This window comes from Buteo buteo, chromosome 10, assembly GCF_964188355.1.
Source record: "Buteo buteo chromosome 10, bButBut1.hap1.1, whole genome shotgun sequence".
In the NCBI taxonomy this organism is placed as follows: Eukaryota; Metazoa; Chordata; class Aves; order Accipitriformes; family Accipitridae; genus Buteo; species Buteo buteo.
The window spans coordinates 19,987,991-20,004,014 of record NC_134180.1 but is presented as its reverse complement, the minus strand read 5'-3'; the positions used below and the strand labels follow the sequence as shown (position 1 = coordinate 20,004,014).

At 35.5% G+C, this 16,024-nt stretch overlaps 1 protein-coding gene across 6 annotated transcripts in view; it reads right to left on the bottom strand.

Moving 5' to 3' along the window:
* The window catches only part of DENND1B (DENN domain containing 1B), a 171,023-nt gene that overhangs the window by 81,362 nt on the left and 73,637 nt on the right, over positions 1-16,024 (bottom strand). For 4 of the 6 annotated variants that reach the window (XR_012652030.1, XR_012652031.1, XM_075038880.1 and 1 more), the window contains exons 6-9: positions 7,553-7,622; positions 5,555-5,635; positions 2,771-2,830; positions 886-939 (exon numbers count right to left, since the gene is read on the bottom strand). Coding sequence is in view for 4 of the 6 variants with exons in the window: in XM_075038880.1 (XP_074894981.1) it covers positions 886-939; positions 2,771-2,830; positions 5,555-5,635; positions 7,553-7,622 (265 nt within the window). In the remaining 2 variants the exon portion in view is untranslated. The remainder of the gene's footprint in view (positions 1-885; positions 940-2,770; positions 2,831-5,554; positions 5,636-7,552; positions 7,623-16,024) is intronic. The other 2 variants (XM_075038881.1, XM_075038882.1) reach the window with 2 other exon arrangements.

Sequence of the window (16,024 nt, the reverse complement as noted above, 5' to 3'; positions counted from 1 at the left end):
ACCGCCCCTCGCCAATGCACCACCGCAGAGGCTGTGAGCACACTTCTGTCATGCTTTCTGCACAAACACCGCAACACCTACCAAGAACAAGTTCTGCGGTACGGCATGATTTTGTACGGTAGCAAACCCTTAAACAGCTTAACTTTCAGAAGGAAGTTACTATTTGAAAGTGTAAAAAATGCACATCTATACATCCATGTTCAATTCCAGATTTAAATGCAGGAGTGGAAAGCAGAAATTTTCAAAGCTCTTCTATTAGATGTGATCCAGCTAAACACATCAAAGAGAACATGACCTGAGATTTCACATTTGCCATCTACCCACAGCACCGTCAAGGATTTAGCATCTACAGAATGCAAGTCTTCATTTAAAAAAAAAAAAAAAAAAAAAAAAAGAACTAGTAATAACAACAACCACCACCATTCCTGGTGCATGGTTACCATCCAAATGTAAGCAGGTACAGCATATTTTCAGAAAGCCTGAAACAATGCCTTCTGACACAAAAAATACCTGGTTATCTTGATAGGTGAATTTGCAGCTTAGCAATGCAGTTTTTAAAGGGCAGGTATTCAAATAACACGAGGTGCAGAAGTAGAATACATTTTACAGAAATAATCCCAATAAATGCAAACAAGTCAAGTAATTATGAACAAAGGGTGGATATAGCAGTGGTCAGAAATGCTCTGTTAATGCTTTAAAATGGGTTCATGATGAATGCAACATAACTGCTAGCTAAAGGTTGTAATAATAGACATCAATCATATTCTAAAAAGTCTTGGGAAAAAAAAAAAAACATCTCCTATTGATAAAAGCAGAGTTCAGCCCTAGCCACAGAACAAGGTTGATACTTCTCCTAAATATTTAAAAAAGAAACTGCATACTTACACTTTCGGGGATTGTTGGCAATCCAGTTATATCAGGAGTAATGAAATACGAGTGCTAATCAATGGGGAAAAATAATTAATAATTTATGCAAACAGAAACCAAAAATTCTTTTTTATAAAATCCAGCATTTAGGATTTCCATCCCCATCTTTGTTTAAGCAAATAGCCATTTTTCCAATAGCATTCTTACCACTACTAGACAAAGAATTAAGCAGATCACGACATGAAATGACAAGCTCTGGTTCAGCACAGCACACAAACCAAGGAAACAAAACGCTGGGCTGCAGTTTTGAAATAACACTGAAGTTAAACCAGCTTTAAATGTTGTCACAAGCCTGAGAGTAGCATTGATTTTAAAATTGCAACCAAAGAAAGTTAATGGAGAAAATGTAAATTTAGAATGGAAAAGGAAAAAAATCACTCACATGAGAAAATTAATTAGAATAGAAATATTATTACTTGTTATACATTCTCTTCTCTTTCCAAACATCTTTGAATCAAAAATGTGCTAACAGAAATGCAAGCTTTGACAGCTGGAGATTCTGCAATCATTTATGAAATACATTAACAATTTTATGCATCTTAGTTTGAGGCCATCTAGGATGTAAATATAAAATGGATTAAACTAAAAACAGATGCAATTTAAATTATTCTCATTAATCCAGTGCATTTAGTAGTTGTCAGACGTGGATTTAGCTCAGTAATATTAAGGCATTCTTGCATATTAGTCTAAATCTTGAAGGACAAAAAAACCTTAGTGCATACTAAGTAAATGTGATAATTATTCACTTTTTAGCTTTCATTTGTTTTTAATGGAATATTGACATTTTTCATAGACTTTCTTTGGTTTTACAGTGTACCTTAAAATTATAACTAACAACACAAAGACATGGTTTGTTTTCAAGTCAAACTTGAAAAAAATATACCAAAACATAAAGGAAGCCTATAAGATATTAAATGTGTCTCGTGTTCAAGCAAAAAAAAAAAAAAAAAAAGTATTAATACTATTAACTCAGTGTAGGAGACTTATTAAACCAGCTTGATACATTTAATAGAAAATTTTCCCCACAAATTAGGTCATTTGGCAATAGTTAAAAACTTAAGAAAAAAAAATTGGCTTAAAAAAGGCATCCCATAAACATCATAGCACTTGCACAATAAATATCCCAGGTTATTGTTTTGCATCAGTGATGCAAAAAAAAAAAAAAGCTAAGATTTTTTTTCTCTAGTCAAGAACAGGAAAATATTCAGATTAATGGAATGCCTACATTCTTCAGAAGTACAGTGAGAACAGAAAATTATTTCCTATATGTAATAAGGTCACAGAATATTTATCAAAAGACTTCTGAGTAATGAAGTTAGTAACTTAGAGAAGTAATTATTTATAATTAACAAAGTAATAATATTTCACTCATTAAACAGAAAAGGAAGTCAGAACTATGAGAAGCAAAGGCCCATTACTGCAGTCATTAAGAGTCATAAAGCAGCAAAAATAATGTGGTATGGAGTCCTTGCACATCTTTGTGAACTCCCTTAGGAAGATGTACAACCTTGGAAGAGATACTAAATTAATATTTGCTGTCCTGTATAGTCTTCTCTAAAAAGGACACTAGAAAACGCAAATTTTGTTCATCAATTTAAGGGTTTAATTTTGGTTGCGTTTTTTACAAAAGGATTATGATGCGCGCACACACATAGCTCTGAAGTTAGACTGATTTAAACAGAATAGGTACATTAATATTAGACTGCGCTTTTAGGCTAAGGACAACAGCAGAATTTCCCAAAGGACAGGTATAAATAAGTCTGAAATCAAGAGATATCCTATAGCAAGTAATTATTTCTTTAATTACAATAGGCTTTAGATTGTCAGTGCCTTTTAAACTCACCGATACAAGACAAGGCTGTTTTTTCAAAACTTGCTCACTTGCAAAAATCATCGCCTGGTTCTTATACAAGATGAGAGAAAGATTGAACAATTGACTTTTTAGTTTTCCAAAGCCAACTCTAATGCTTGTAATATTCCATGTTTAAAATATTGGCTGAAATTGTTTTATTCTTTGTATTCCTCCCCAATTTGAATTCAGACTTAACTTAGCTAGCTTTTCCAACAACAAATAAGGGGGTGGGGGGGAGAAGGAAAAACAAAAAAAAAAAAATCACTTTTGTTAGCCCTCTATGGGTAAAGTAAAAGTGACCCAAATTATATTTAAGCCCAGGTTTCATAGAATGAATGATCACCCCTCATAAATTTCAGCTGCAGAATATTTGTTACTGGGACCAACAGGTGAGAGTCAAACTTGGTCCCTAACTGGACCAAGGCATTTTGGCATCCTCCTGACCAAGGATTACCAGGAAACACCATGTATCCAGATACTGGGCATAATTTATGCATGATTATATACATGCAATCCTAAGTACCATTGTGGCCTTCCATCTAAACCTCGGTTCAATGTCTATGAGCCTTACTCTGCAGCATACACGAGTAAATGGGCAGAGGGATCTTTTTAATTCTGCATCATGAAATTTGAACTAGACTCATCCTGGCACAATGAAAAGCCACCTTATGATGTCATTACTACTATTATTTTTCCAACTGTAACTTCTTTTTAAGTCTATTACTAGACAGTTCCAGTCTAGCTTATTTATAATATATGAGGAGCATGAAAGGAACATCAATATAAAAGACTAGGCACACAAAGTTAGAGTTGTAAGTGGCCATAAACATTTCCCTGCTCCCTACAGCTCTAAGCATTACAAAACCAGAGATACCTGTAGATCCAACAAGCATTCTGATTCAGGCTAACCTATTCCTTCCTGCTCTGCCCCATCTGAACCCGTAATATTTGCTTGACTGTACCTGCTGCCAAGCATTTGGCAGGAGGCCTGTGTTTAGATAATCACTGGTCAGCTAAAAAAGATTACAAAACTCTTTGATGTAACAAGCTACTGGGAACAAGAGACAATTGATTAAAAGAAAAAAAAAATCAGAAGTCAGATAATATTGAAATAAAACTAGCAAGCATCAACTTTATTGCAAGCAATTTGTCATCCCAGTATTGCCAGATGTATTCACCACAACATCCATTTCCAGGTTCATCACAACATTCGTTTTGAGGTAGGCAAGTTCTATGCAAGATAAATTGCAACACTGATAGCAGAAGGCAGTAACACTGCAAGAAATGCAAGGCAAAAGATCTTTACAACTTCTCTCTGTCCCTCTGAAACACAGCAGGATTTTTAAAGGACTTCATAAAGTGTTTTAGGGTTGCCAAATTAGAATTGATTATAATACTGTAATTAATGATAGCAAAATATTATTTGATATACAGAAGTATTCTTGGCAAAGGTACTATGAACTGAAAAATAACTTGAAAATATCACACTGACAACAGAAAGAAAAAACTTAGCAACAGAAACAATTCCAACTGCAGCCTCAAAAACCAGTACGTTGTTCTGGTGAAAAACAACACACAAGACTGGAGGGACTTCCAAATACAGTGGATTAGCACTGTTCAAGGGGGAAAAGTATTAGGCCTCTATAGCCTAGAGAGAAAAAAGCATAACAAGGAATCTAAAACATGACAAATTAAAATAAAATAAAAGTAGCATTATGCTAAGCAGCAAGTGTGAGTAACTACTGGCACAGAAGTGGTAGACTCTCCACTTCTGTATGCCTTCATAACAGGGCCAGATGCTTTTTCTAGAGTCTGTGCTTACTTTACTCAAAGTATTGGGCTCAATTCTAAAACAAATGAGTTAAAAGTAACAGGAAATGACAAAAATAAGGTCAACATAAATAATCTAATGGTCTTTCAGTATGTGCATAAGGGAAGCCTTTACAATATCACTTCTTTCTGTGCCCTGCAAATTATGATAGTTCAATCAAGAAACAGTTATTTGCACACAGTTACCTATGCGTGCAGTAATTGTACAGATGCTGTGAGCATCAACAATGTCTCAGAGACAGCAGAGGCTCTGTAGTGGCTTTACATTTCATGCAGGCTCTACAAATGTATTTAAACATGCGTCCATATGTTATTTCTGTTAAAAACTTCAGTAACTGTAACAGTGACAGGCTCACTTTCCAGTAAATGTCCAGTCCCACATCACAAAAAATCAGTGCACAAAAGCAAGGTAGGCATAGACATGTTCTTCCACCTAGATGTGCTGAAAGTTTCATGTAACACAGTACGCTTCTATCTTTCCTACAGCACTTTTGCATGATCAGGCAAAACTAAGAAAAAGAGGAAGGAAGATGGGAAAGAAGCCAGCTTACACAGATTTTTGTCCAATCCTGCAAGTCTACCTACTCAGACATAAGAGGCAATAAAACAGAGTTAGTGTCTCCCGATTCACAGCAGGAGAAACCAAAATTATCTACATGAAATTGCTGGAAACACAAAAAAGTAGTTCTAGCACTGCCAGATCCCACTGCAGTTTACTTTCTCATCCACAGAGCAAAAATCAAATTTCTGCTTCTTTATAACTTTAAGACAACAACATGAGACAAACTACTCTGCACAGAAAGAAAAAAAAAAACCACGTGTCCAAGCCAGTTAATGATAGGAAGCAACGTAAGTTTACTCTTTACAAAGAGATTTTTTTTTATTTATTTCAACCTTAGTTACTTCTTTATAGTCAGTAATAGGAGTTAAACAGAGAATACTTACCACACTTAAACTGACTAAAGCATTCGCCTTTGGCACAGGATGGCTATACAATGATTTTAACAAATCGTTTGAGTCATTTTCCTATAGGGAATATTTTTTAAAGGTAGTTAATTATTGCATAAAAACTGACTAATTGCCATTTACTACACATCAAACTATATATTGACAAAGATATATATATATGTATTTAACGAGAAAGACAATTGCAATTCGCAGTGAAGTATTTAAATACTAAGTATAAAATTCAGGCCAACTTTGTATCTCAGCAAATGATTGCATCTGCAAGTTAAGTCAATCTCTTACGTATTTCCCCATATACTCCTTGAATGAATCACATTTGCAACTGAAAATAGTGTTAACATATCTAGCTCGTCTGTGCATCTTGGACATCATCTTCCTAAAACTGTTAGCTATGATATTTGTCTATTCAAAGTTTTACTAAATATGCAGCTACGTAGCTATATTTTATACTTTTAAAATGATTAATCAGAGCACATAAAACAGTTAATAAGGTTTGCTAAAAAGTACATGCAGCTACCAGATTTAACTAGGATCCCCCACCTTGATCTCTAAGAGACATTTACTTGAGAAAGAGATGCAGATGGAGTTTTTGTTTGGTTTAGGATTTTCATTCAGTTTAGGAGTTTTGTTCATGGATATTAAATTCTTTTTGTTGTCAAAGTAAAACCAAAAATATCAGTGACAAGCCAGGTCCAGCTTTTAAACATATTGTTTGAGTTTGCAGGAAGCTTCCACCTCTCCCTGCAAGAGTGATGATGTTACTGGATCTCATACTAGTAAACAAGACTTTGGGTCTAGCTCTTGGTTAGACACAAAGTGCCTGGGCTAGGAGGGAGCAATGTCCTCTAACAGCCTCCTCAGCAACAGATATGGCACTAGGCAATACAACAAAATACTCCTGCTAAAATACACTGCTAAAACGTTCTGACCCATCAAAACAGTTTTCTCGGCATATAGGACAACAAACTTACAACCCAGCAACTTAAACTGGTTGCAGTAATAGGTGCAATGCCAGAACGCCTGATCAAGAAACAAAGGAGAAGACAATCCCTACCCCTTCTGTCAAATACCACCTTAGTAACAATTTTTATTACTACAGTGAAATTGGAGCCAAAACCAGAGTGTCATTATACCACTTGTAAGACTTAAACATATTCCACACTTTATTTAAACACAGCTAACACCAAACTTTCCTACTGAATTTTCGTTTTACATAAAATATCACCATTGTCCATAGTCCATTTACTATAATGCACAACAATTGCTTATTCTATAGTTCATATATTCTTGAAATGTCAGCTTTTCCAGTCTACAGCATATGGCTGACTACTGATGCTTTTTTTTTTTTTTAATTACAATCTAGTACACTAATATAGTTAAAGCAGAAAGGTATAGCTTTAATGTTCTCAGTAAAGACAGATGCCAGTATTTCCTTTCCTGCGTAATCCCGGAATACATTTAATTGCTCATGAATATGCAAACTAAACTATCATGATTCTTCACCAAATGCTGTAAGTAATTTTGTCTTGCTAGTTGAGATGACAGAATTACAAGAGGTAGTTTTTAGTTAATATGAAGGGTGAAACAGTACATCATATTTTATGCACTTCTGAAAAAAAGTGTTTGTAACTGATAATCAGATAGTTCCAGAGATCTACAGTTTACAATCAATACGTCATACAGATCTCCAGTGATGTGACACTTTGCTCACACTTCACCCAGGACTTGTTTATGCTAAGACTGACACTTTATAAAGGTATATTCTCAGCAGCTTTTTAAGATTAATGCAGGATTCAAGTAACAGTGGCAGCAGCTGTATGTTCAGATTCTCTGAATTTCAATATGATGAATGTAAAAACTTGCTCCTAAATTCTAATAAAATTTTAAACGGTACGGAATCACTTTACAGCACTTCAAATGGTGACTATTATTTAAAGGAAAATATTTTACACAAAGAAATAGAATATCTAAAATTACCTGTTCTTTAGCCAAATAATCTGCCAGGGTATTTAGGAGCTTGTAGTATACCTCAAACCATGGTAGGTAACTAAAACAGGAGAGGAAAAACATTTTAATAAAATATCAATGTATTTTTTTCCAGTGCTTATAAAATACTACTACGATTAATCTCACTTGCACATTTGTATAATATTTCTACATATAAATAAAATGCATATAGAAGTTTTCCCCCAAAATTTAATGGTACAGCACTGATAAATAGTAGCAAAGCTACGTTCCTTTATGCTGGACACCTGCTTGAAGTTCCATTAAACATGGATTAGCTCATAATACTTTCACTTCTCGTTATTTTAAAGGCACCAAAAAACCATTTTAAACATTGCCAAATCACATTTCCATTATCTTCAATTGTTAGGGCTTTCAGTAGTTGTTATCTGCAATTTTGAAATTCTATGTCCTGTTGTACCTGGTGGACTGCCAGAACTGCTGCCTCCATAGAGAATGAAAAACAATTTTGCCTGGGCAGACCAGGTACCCCTTATTTGACAAATGGTGCAATGCTATGCAGTAGTATAGGTGTCACATTATATGTAAGAACATTGGTCTCCCTACAAAGTCACCTCTATGGATAGAATTAACTTCTAAAAATAAGAGAGCATTCACCAATATTGTAAACACACAGCACATTAATACAGGAATATTTAATAGACTTTGAACACAATTCTGCAGCCCATATGTATGCAATACTCTGAGTTAAACAGAATCCAAGATAAATAAGACATAACTGAGGAGCGTGAGAAAAGAAACTCAAACATAGTGGCATCGGTTACATGATTTTGTCATCTATTTACAGAACAGTTACCTTTAACAGTGACATCATCAGGGACCGCATGCTACAGAACTTTCCATAATCACTATTTAAGCCCATGATACATATGTAGTAAGTCTGGTAAACTAAATTGTACCAGTACAAATTACTCCTTATTTACAAATTACACACCTTTTGACATCTGTGAGAATTTTATCACAAAGAACATTACTAAAATGGTAATAGTATGGTTAATATTAGTTGTTTGAGATTAGAAGGAGGGTTGGGAAGGAAATGTTTTTACTACATTTCATACCCATATGTAACAATACTACACACTTCGTTATTCAGTGCAGTGTAAACCAATGGGCATACTTTCAGTGCATTTCTTAAAAGCTTTAGTGCATACTGTGGACAGACGTTAAAATTTAAAAATTTATATATTTCAGGAAACATGCTAACTGCAACTGAAAAAGCCCAGTCTGCAGAACCTAAATGTCCTTCCTGTTAGGAAAAGGAAACCTGTTAGGGGAAACCCTGGCTAGTAGAGAAGCCAAGTCTACTTTGGTGCAATGAGTCCAGTGAAGGGTTATGTTTTCTTTGTAACACCTCTGTTCTCAGTAGGCAGCTGGCAAGGCTTTAGAAACAGATCCCAACTCGCAGGGCAAAGAAAGAGAACAGCAGAAATCTGAACATAGTTACACATTTTCTAGCAATCTTACTTTTTTATCCTTATAAATGCTTAACTGGTGGTTTAAAAAAAAAAAAAACAAACCACACACAAAAAAAAAACCCCATGAATTTACTTTTGCTGAGCCAAAGAGACACTGAGGCAATGATTTCTTTTACAGCCACTGTATTTATGTCTTTATCTCACTTTACCATACACTGTACTGGCTATTAATCAAAACTACATCAATCTCTTAATGCTCACAAACGTTTTTAACGCTTAGTATTGTTGACAGTAGTTAAGGTGTGACATTATTGCATTTGCTTTTCAATATATTCTTATATAATCATAAAATTTACTTCATTGCACCTGTATAAGGCAACTCACTGCTTGCAGGCATTAATGCTGCACGCCCTTGTAAAACACCCATCATAACAGCACCTAAAACTTCTGATCTTTGAGTTTTCTTCCACCTAGGACTCCTGTTCTATTCTCTTCTGAAATCACATTAACCTGGTTTTACATGTTGCTGAAATGCAGCGAAGATAGGCAAACAAAATTGTTCACCACAGTGTTCAGAGTACCTGCAAATGTCAGAGCTATTGAACATTTTTACCAGCCTAGAATTACAGCAGGGACCAGAACAATGTTCTAGCATTTTGACTAAATCAAGGTACAAGGTAGGTGTAAATCGCAAAGTATTTTTATAACACTGGACACACAAATGGGTTAGATTATCTAAAAGCTTTGCAGTCTTTTGCTATCACCTCTGCATTACTAATGTACATCGACCCAGCATGTTTTGCTGTAGAATACTCTAAAATCTTATGTGATCATTTGTTTTTCATAATGAACATTTATGAACACCGTTCTATAAAAATAAATGCTCCTACTTCAATAAAATATTAACCATATTTCTTTCTTGTATTTATAATCTCAATTCTCCTCTTGCTGTGAAAAGAAAAATGAAACACAATTTTTAAGTCTATGCATAAAAAGGTCAAATTCATTATTTGAAATTAATGAACCCTAGCAGAAAGCCAAGGGAGGTTTTTCTTTCATATGGCAAGGCTTGCTGACCAGAGTACTCATACAAGAATTTCTTCCCTTAGCAAAATCAGGTTGATGATACACTTCCATGTCTTCATGTAACAAAACCACAAAGAAAAACATTGTAAAAACAGACTACTTGAACACAGTTTAAAAATGCCAGTTGCCTTTCTGAGCTGAAAGACTGGAAAAAGAATTGCTTTAAGCCTTATAACCACAGACATAACGTTAATATAATTTCAACACGCCTCTTAAGCCTGAAAAATTAAGGAAATCAAAACAAGTACTCCATTACATTATATGGCATAAAACCAAAGGCCACCAAGACCTGTCCTCTGTTTCTTTTCCACATAATCTTCAGTTCTTCAGAAGCATGGTTTAATTGCAGAAGTTTTTGTCAGTATTTTTAATTATACTGTTCTTACTGCAACGGAATATTACAAAGATCTACTAAAAAGCAAAAAAAGTTCCCTTTATATTTTTCTTTTATGTATTTGCTAACTGCTATTAATTCAGTGTAATAAAGAATTGTTACATTTGTTGTTTTCATAAGCAAGAGTACATTTGTGTGTGTGCATATAGAATGCATCTCTGCATTCAAAACTAAACATAAACACAGGTTGTTTGTTCATAATAATGACAGCTATCAGGTGGCATTTTAGATTCTCAATTCAAAGAGCAAGTATAAGCTCTTTTCATTTTGTGACATCCTCAAGGCTGTCAAGCAACATTTTTGTCCTCTTGTATCACAGGCTGATTTTGCAAGCACATGTGATAATAATCCTATTAATTTATTTGGACTACTCTAGCAAACAGATTTATTCATAGATGAACATTCCCGTGATACAGCCTTTACATCTTTATCCAGTACATAGTATTGGATAAAGCACTGTATAAGAATCATAGAATCATTTAGGTAGGAAAAGACCTTCAAGATCATTGGGTCCAACCATTAACCTAGCACTGCCAAGTCCACCACCAAACCATGTCCCTAAGTGCCACATCTACATGTCTTTTAAATACCTCCAGGGATGGTGACTCCACCACTTCCCTGGGCAGCCTGTTCCAATGTCTGACAACCCTTTCGGTGAAGAAATATTTGCTAATATCCAATCTAAACCTCTGCTGTCGCAACTTGAGGCCATTTCCTCTCGTCCTGTCACCAGCGGCCTGACAGAAGAGACCAGCACCCACCTCACTACAACCCCCCTTCAGGTAGTTGTAGAGAGCAATAAGGTCTCCCCTCAGCCTCGTCTTCTCCAGACTAAACAGCCCCAGTTCCCTCAGCAGCTCCTCATAAGACTTGTGTTCCAGGCCCCTCACCAACTTGGTTGCCCTTCTCTGGACACGTTCCACCAACTCAATGTCTTTCCTGTAGTGAGGGGCCCAAAACTGAACGCAGCACTCAAGGTGCACCCTCACCAGTGCCGTACAGGGGAACAATCACCTCCCTGCTCCTGCTGGCCACACTATTTCTGATACAGACCAGGATGCTGTTGGCCTTCTTGGCCACCTGGGCACACTGCTGGCTGATATCCAGCCGGCTGTCAACCAGCACCCCCAGGTCTTTCTCTGCCGGGCAGCTTTCCAGCCACTCTTCCCCAAGCCTGTAGCGCTGCATGGGGTTGTTGTGACCCAAGTGCCGGACCCGACGCTTAGCCTTGTTGGCTTGTATGGCACTTGTGTGTGTGAGAGCTGAAAACCAGAAACACTACAGGTAAAAGAATCTTCTTAGCTTGTCCTGTTAGCAAATCTTGCAAAATTATTTAATCTTTGTTTAGCACAGAACTAGTCTATGTACAGAAAAGTCATCCAGCACACAAATGTCCATCAACATATGTTAGGTTGGGTAACAATTTTTTTCGGTCAGTACAGAAATGCACTGTCTGCAAAAAATAGTATTGAAATGGCTGAATTTAACAGACAAGACCTGTAATATATTATCCCTAACTCAAAACTGTCACACTAATATGTACCTTAACAACAGATAAAATCAAAATTAAATTCCATTACTAGCAAAACCGTACCATCATACTTGTATTCATAAAATTATTTATGAGCAGTGCATTTCACAATTAATTAGCTGACTTATGGAAATGTCAGAAGGTTATCAATGAAGCCCCTTCCCAGTAGATAAAACAGAGGAAAAACAGGGCTTTAATTTTCAATTTTAATGTAATTAGAAGCCTAATCTTCAAATACAAATAATTTAGGTTTTTAAACTATGAAACCATTATTTGTTTCTTGTTTATTTTTCTTTAATTGTACACAGTCTGCATCCCTCACCTTACAATCAGTAACTGTTTGAGAAACAAACATACGAGACAAGCATACAACCATTTCTGTAAAGTTGCCACAAAACATTTCTCCCGTAATAATGAAAAGCATCAAAACATAGGAAATATTGTTTTGATACGTATTCCCTGGTTGAGAATACAGTGGTCTCTATTTAAAAATACAGCCACTACCTGTCACTAAAGCAAGAGCCCAAGATATTTCATGGTTAATTAAAAAAGTACTCAGCATTTTCTTTTAATCCAAATGAGCCACAAATAAGGAGCTCAGACTTTTATTCAAAGTCACGCGTAACCCTTGTTGCCATAAGTAGACTTCCACCTCACTGGTGCTTCTACTATAGCTCTGATAAAACTTTTACATTCATGAGTCAAAGGTTAAATAAAGGAGAGGAAATGTTTTCTGTCAAATAGTCAGGTAACCACTAACAGTCCTGAACTATCAGCAGGAATCTAACTTCCAGTAATCAAATAAAACTAAGGAAACTGCCTTTCCGTAGCTAAATGTCTAATGTCTAGGGGCTACTTTTCTGTCTGGAAAATTGACACAAAATGTGTAAAATTGAAACATTCTGCTTCTAAGAGATTTGCCTAAAGGAAGAGCGAGAAAGCTTCAAGCATGGTCTGAACTGAAGAACTACAAAGGCTTACCACATAAACCTGTCTTCCTTATTAGAGCATTTCATTTGGAAACATAGGTGACAATTTTACAGTCATAAAATTAATGAAATCTAAGACTGAGCATTTTAATGATGTATTTTGCGTTCCCCTGTGTGACCTTATGGATACATAAGGTCAACCTCAGAGTCCATCAACAGTTTCAAGATTTTTAACAAAACAAATTTCAGTCAAATTATTTGCGCTTTGTACTAAAACCATTCCAGTAATTCAAAAACAATTTCATGTAAACCCAGAAAGTATTATTTCTACTGCAAACAGCAGTGATATTTAGAAACAATACCCAGAAGAATTAAGTCTCCTTCTATTGTTCAAAAGTGAACATTGACGTTTCTACTGTGTCACTTCAAATCTCAACTGGCAAAACTGTTTCTTGAATTAAAATATAAGAAGTAAAACTAGATGAAAAGATCCAGTATAGTGTAGGAGCACAACAAGGTATATTACAATATTCCTATTGTGGTACTCCTTGTTTTTACGGGGCTGCATTAGCTCAACAGCTTGTGGAGAGGGAGGAGGCAACACAGCAGGATTCACACTGGAGACCTTCACAAAGCAGCCATGCAGTTTAAAAAACAAAACAAAACAAAACTTGCAAAGGAATCACACAAAACTTCTGGAGAATAATCCAAGACACGTTTTCTCATCTTACTATGGCTTTGCACTTATTGGCACTTTGAATTTGGCAACTGCAGTCAAGCTCTGCAGGATCATTTTAGACAATACTGTATCACAATTAAGTTCTTCAAATAAAAATGCCTGAGATAGCTACCTTGGGGGATTTTTATTTCGCCGTATAAACATTCAGAGAACTTGAACAAAACATTCTGATTTGGGAGAAAATTTTGTTTACACAATTCATACACGTGTATATAAAATGGAAAAAAAAACATAAAACATATCAAGAATTTTATACATACAAGTGTATTTTCTGTTTCAAACTATCCAGTTTAAAGCAGGACCATGTGGCTGCAAATTCAGAGATGATTTCCATTAATTACTGTTTCAGATGAAGAATGAATTATAGAGAGAAGTCCCATACACTGCAAAATTTTAACCTTAGAAGCAGCTTTAGGTTGTTGGTGTAAAACCTGAGGACAAGCAGCCTTTTGTTCAGTTTTCAGTTAAGAATCCTGTTCAGCAGTTCAAATCCTATCTCTTTAGCTGCCCTGGCATAGGTTAACACACGGCCTGGTACCATCTACAAAAGACATTCACAAGAGAAAAATTGTGTCCTGTTCCCTACCCATCAGCCTACCCAAATTTCTATAGTGTTCCTTTCTCATCACTTTGACTGGACTGTTCCTGCTCTTCTTTTCAGAGATTCTTACTTTGATTTTAGCTATTTATGACCATTTCATTTAGTTAATTTTTCTGTATTTGGGTATCTCTAGTTGTCTTTGTTAAAGCTCTAGTCAGCAATCTTAATATATTCCTCTTGTTTGAGATGATATACATCTATGTGCATATATATAGATCTCTAGTTAGACATGGTATTTATGTACGCCTACATTTGTGTGTTTATATAAACGTCTATGACTATTGTGTACATATCTGTGCAGACAAGTAGTTTTAATTGTTCATACAGAGTCATTACGAGTATATATGCACAGTGAATATAAATTTATGCTATTTTGGTGGAAGAGAGCAAGTGTGAACATGCATACACACTCTCTATATAAAAAGACAGCACTCATTTGTTAAGATTTCTTTGATTTTGGTTAATTTAACATCAACAAGCATGTACAAGGGAAAGCCAGATAAAATGCCAAAAGAAATCTGCTAGCGAGTCATCTTCCACTTGGTCACTTCTAATGAATCTTGGATTCAGAGCAGAAGCCAGACTGGATACTAAAATGCATCGGATGGAAATACTGATGCATTCTTTCTTTCTGAGCTAAACACAACAAACATACAAATTGGAGAGAAACAGACTACTAAGCTAGAAGTACAATGCTGCGAAGCTAGTGCTGTTATACACTCAGCTATGAATTGTAAATTTGAAATTGTCACAATAAAAGCAATGCTTTGATTACAGTTCGGTGAAAAAAATTATAGCTCACCACCTTTCATTTTCCTAGTTACTTCTACTAAGTAACAAACTTGGTTGACTAATCTTGAGCCAATGTGTATCTGTGGGGAAATGTTAAAAGAAATACCCAAGCTTAAACCAGCTGAGAATTTGAGTCCTTTGCCTTGCAGCACTACATACAGTATTTAAATCTGCGTACTTGAGTGTGTGTAATGGATTAAACACTTGTTATTATAGCATTACAAGCCAGACAGACAATGTTAGGAGTACAAGTAAAAAATTCTGTTTCTAGCTTGATGAGGGAAGAAAAGGTTAACTCAGAGAAAAGAGCTAAAAGCATACACATACATTCTCACTCTGGGCCTTAATAAGATATATCAACAAAAGGTATCACAGAGAAAAGGACTAAGTATTATACACTCTAAAATCCTAAGAATTAAATCTTTCTGAAGTATTATTACAGAAGTATTGTCAGGATCACAGAAAGTCAATTCATTTCCAGAATAAAATCTTTTCCTTTTGCTGTTTTCATTATATGGTAGTAAATTTTTTTTTTGCAATATTTATAGTAAATACTTATTTCTAAATTACTTGCCCCAAAACATCTAGTGTATTGGCTTTCAACATTAGTTTGGAATCTGTTTAAAAGCTCACAAAAGTCTTAATGTGCTATTTCCAATAATTTTAAGCACTACTCTACAACTTTCTGTATTGTCTGGTCTTTTTTTCCCCTCCGCATGTTCTTTTACTGATATTCTTTTACAAGCTGATGTTGGGTTTGCCTCCCTAACTCATGTGGTCTATCCTAATGACACCTTCCATGACTGCCTGATTTCCATGTTGTCCAAATACCCAATAATCTGCTTTTCTCCGTAAGCTTCCTAGCTTACTCTCCAAAATCCTCCAAGTTGCCCCTCTGCTGCCAGTGGGTGTGGCTCTTTGGCAGCACATGGCTCCT